We start from the raw sequence: 3,340 nt of genomic DNA, 5'->3' as shown, positions 1-3,340 counted from the left end.
TACACCAATTATAACCTTGCCTAACCAAGTCCACACCATGTAAAATGCTACACCACGAGTAAGAGTTGTCGTCTCTAGGTTGGGCGTCAAGATGTGCTCATTAGGATATCTCGCCTTCAGGATCTTAGCACAAGGCTTTTCGAAGAAGTTAAGGCAGAAGACAAGGATGGTGCTATGTATCGCTTTTAGCGATACACATCAAGGCATTGCTCACCTGACGATAAAATATCGTTACTGCAGTTTGGTGGGCCCATCAATTGCGCCGTCTCTCCTATGGCGTAGCGTGATATTTTTTGACAGTCGTCAACACAGTGTGAAAAAAAGAAAAAATGGGTACATTGTGTGTGTATGTGGGCACTAAAAAAGTCCTTTTCCTTTTTAAAATAATTTATTTCAATAAAACCGTTAGTTTGCGAATTTTAAAAAAATTCTTGAATTGGAAAAGTATTCATGAATTCGAAAAATGTTCACGAAATGAAAATGTTCACAAATCTAAAATACTACGGATTTCTGAAATATTCATTTTTTTAAAAAAAATCAGGAATTTGAAAAAACTATCTTGTTTTTATAAATATTCACGATTTAAGAAAACATACACAATTTAAAAAATGTGCGCTAATTGTTTAAAAACAGTGAGCTAAAAATAAAATTCAAAACATAAAAGGGAAAAAGGAAACACAAAAAAAAACAGAAAGTAAACCGAAAAACGAAGTAATAAATATAAAAAGAAAGAACAAAACTGGATGAAGGTTCCGGAACCTTCCCAAAACCGGGTAGGATGTTCTGGAAACTTTCTAAAACAGCTTAATACTTCTCTACACTCCCGCTAATGGGCCGGCCTGTAGGCGAGGAATATATATTATACTGCTCGTGGCGGGCGATATATATATATATATAGCTATCGCGCAGAAAACAAAAAAATTCAAGAAGGCCGAACACGAAATTAAACTGGGCCACGTCCCTACCTAGCGCGCCGGCATCTGGCCCGCATGCCTGTGGCCTGCCCCCCTCCGAAACAAAACGCATCGTCCACGCATATGCCACTCTCCCGAGCCCTGGAGAAATTGCTAGCCGCTGACAAGTGGGGAACAGCTTGCAACAGTCAGCCCCCGAGACCCCGACTCCTCCACCTCCTTCGCCCATCGCCTCGCCGCCGCCTCCCTCGCTCCTCTCCCCTCCCTTCTCGGGCTCGGGCGCCTCCTCCAGTACAGTCAGTCCCCGTCTCCCCTTAAACCCTCGGCGCGAACCCGAGGACCCCTCCCACATTCCTTGCCCCTCTCGCAAGCCCCGCCATGTCCCGCATCGCGAGGTCGCGCCTCGCCCTCACGCTCAGGTCCTCCGCCGCCCCCTTCTCCACCATTTCACCCGCCGCCGCCGGCGCATCCCTCGCTTCGAAGGAGGCGCCTGCCGCCGCCGACGCATCTTCCGCTCCCAAGGAGGCCGCCGCCGCTGGCGATCCCTCCCCGGCACCGCCTTCGGGGGCCCGCAGTTCCTTCGGTCTGCTCAAGGCCGGTATCTTCACCGCCGTCACCGCCGCTCTCGGCGCCACAGGCTATGTCACATACGGTGCGATCTCCGATCCGTATTCCTCCGCAGGATCGCTCGGTTTGGCCTGGTGTCGCGCGTGTGATTCGTAGGGGGTGATTCGTGTTTTCGTCTCTGTAGCTTATTCCGTGGATGAAGTGGATCAGATGACGCGGGAGTTCCGGAAGAACTCGAAGCTCCCAATCAGCGAGGACTTGTCCGGCTTTGAGGTTACATATCATGTTTTTGGGTGCTCGTGTTGTTTTATCCTGTTGTTTGGTCAGTTCCGTACGTGACTGCACAAACATTAAGCAGCAGCATTTTGATGAGATTAGGAAATGTGAACTTGGGATCTGATGAGGTGTGCAATAAACTTGTAACATAGCATGCATGGTAGTAGTATTTTTTGTTGTTGTGATTTGCATCATCCCCTATGTAGGAGCTTACACTTTCTGGAATAAAATATTTGGTTGTTTGGTTCGAGTAGCAAGGAATTGGCATGTATTAGAAGGATGCGGAAATCTTTTGGTCTGGAAGATGATGTTCTATGGGAGGCTTGCATTGTGGTGGTTTGAGAAAACGTAGTGTACATCAATAACTTTCTCCACTAGATATCAACCGTCAATCTTGTCTGACAATAATGACTTTTCATGTGTGCAGAAGTTTAAGGCTACGGCTTATTCAGAAACTATGAAAGGTAGGGACTACTGCACACTCATTCCTTGTCTTTACTGTTACCTCTTGGATACGGATTGCCAAATATCGTCCAGACATTTTCTTTATCCACCTAATGAGCAACTCACTATCCTGTTATGATTGCTTGGTACATAAACTGGCAGCTTCCAGGCAACCTTGGATAGTTTTTCTCACACACCAGTGAATAACCAAGTCTCTTCACTTTTAAGTAGTATACAGTGGCTAGGGAACACGTTTCTTTATTAACAGGAGCTTGCTTATCGTTAGACTGTATGTCTCAAATTATATGTTTTAATTTATTGCGATCAATTTGTATCAAGAGCGTCTGTCATTGGTACTAAAATTGTTGGCTATAATCTATTCAACCTGGCTGTTAATCATTGCATGATAATGTTTGTATAAGCATATTCTAGATTGCTCTACAAATGCACATCACTGGGAAGGAGCATGAGATGAGCTTATTGATTAACCTGACCAGCTAGATAGGCTCTTCAGTTAACATCTACTACTACATTATTTGTTAACTGTCTGCTTATGTTCCTTATCGGTTGAGTCATTCCTTCTTTTTTGCCTGCTTAGTATAAACTGTATGTTCTGTTCTGCAGTTCCTGCTGCTGCTATTGACCTCTACTTGGATGTCAGGAGCCAAATTGAAGATCAAATTCAGGTTACTAAAAAAGATAGACCTTTTGCTATTGGTGATCCATTTTTTATATTGTAAACTATCCGTTCTTTATGATACTAACAATTATACGCACTGCAGGGATTTGTTGAACCATCATCAGAAAAACTCCTTCCAGATCTACCTCCTCAAGAACAGCATGTCTTTACCATAGTTCTGGATCTGAATGAGACTCTTGTATACTCAGATTGGAAGGTGAACTTGTGTTTCCTATGAAGTTTAGAATCTTATTGTTTGCTATGCCTGCCGCTCATGTATTATAAGTGTATGACAATATGAGTAAATCTGTTAATATACCACGAATTAACTAAAGCGAGCTGTACAGAAACTCAAAAGATAAAATATGTAGATTCATTGGTAACACATGGTTGATTTTCTCTCTCTGTATAAGCCTTCCTATTTTAGTTTTATAGCATGCAGGCTTTATTTGTTGCCCCC

General features: G+C 43.6%; 1 protein-coding gene across 2 annotated transcripts in view; it reads left to right on the top strand.

The window, feature by feature from the left end:
- The first annotated feature begins 1,085 nt into the window (after positions 1-1,085).
- The window catches only part of LOC119277073 (mitochondrial import inner membrane translocase subunit TIM50-like), a 7,523-nt gene continuing 5,268 nt past the window's right edge, over positions 1,086-3,340 (top strand). For both annotated transcript variants that reach the window (XR_005136932.1, XM_037558290.1), the window contains exons 1-5: positions 1,086-1,566; positions 1,666-1,754; positions 2,185-2,221; positions 2,826-2,887; positions 2,984-3,097. Coding sequence is in view for 1 of the 2 variants with exons in the window: in XM_037558290.1 (XP_037414187.1) it covers positions 1,293-1,566; positions 1,666-1,754; positions 2,185-2,221; positions 2,826-2,887; positions 2,984-3,097 (576 nt within the window). In the remaining variant the exon portion in view is untranslated. The remainder of the gene's footprint in view (positions 1,567-1,665; positions 1,755-2,184; positions 2,222-2,825; positions 2,888-2,983; positions 3,098-3,340) is intronic.

This window comes from Triticum dicoccoides, chromosome 3B (assembly GCF_002162155.2).
Source record: "Triticum dicoccoides isolate Atlit2015 ecotype Zavitan chromosome 3B, WEW_v2.0, whole genome shotgun sequence".
NCBI classification, from domain to species: Eukaryota; Viridiplantae; Streptophyta; class Magnoliopsida; order Poales; family Poaceae; genus Triticum; species Triticum dicoccoides.
The sequence above is the reverse complement of the archived record's forward strand: the minus strand, read 5'-3'. Positions and strand labels throughout refer to the sequence as shown.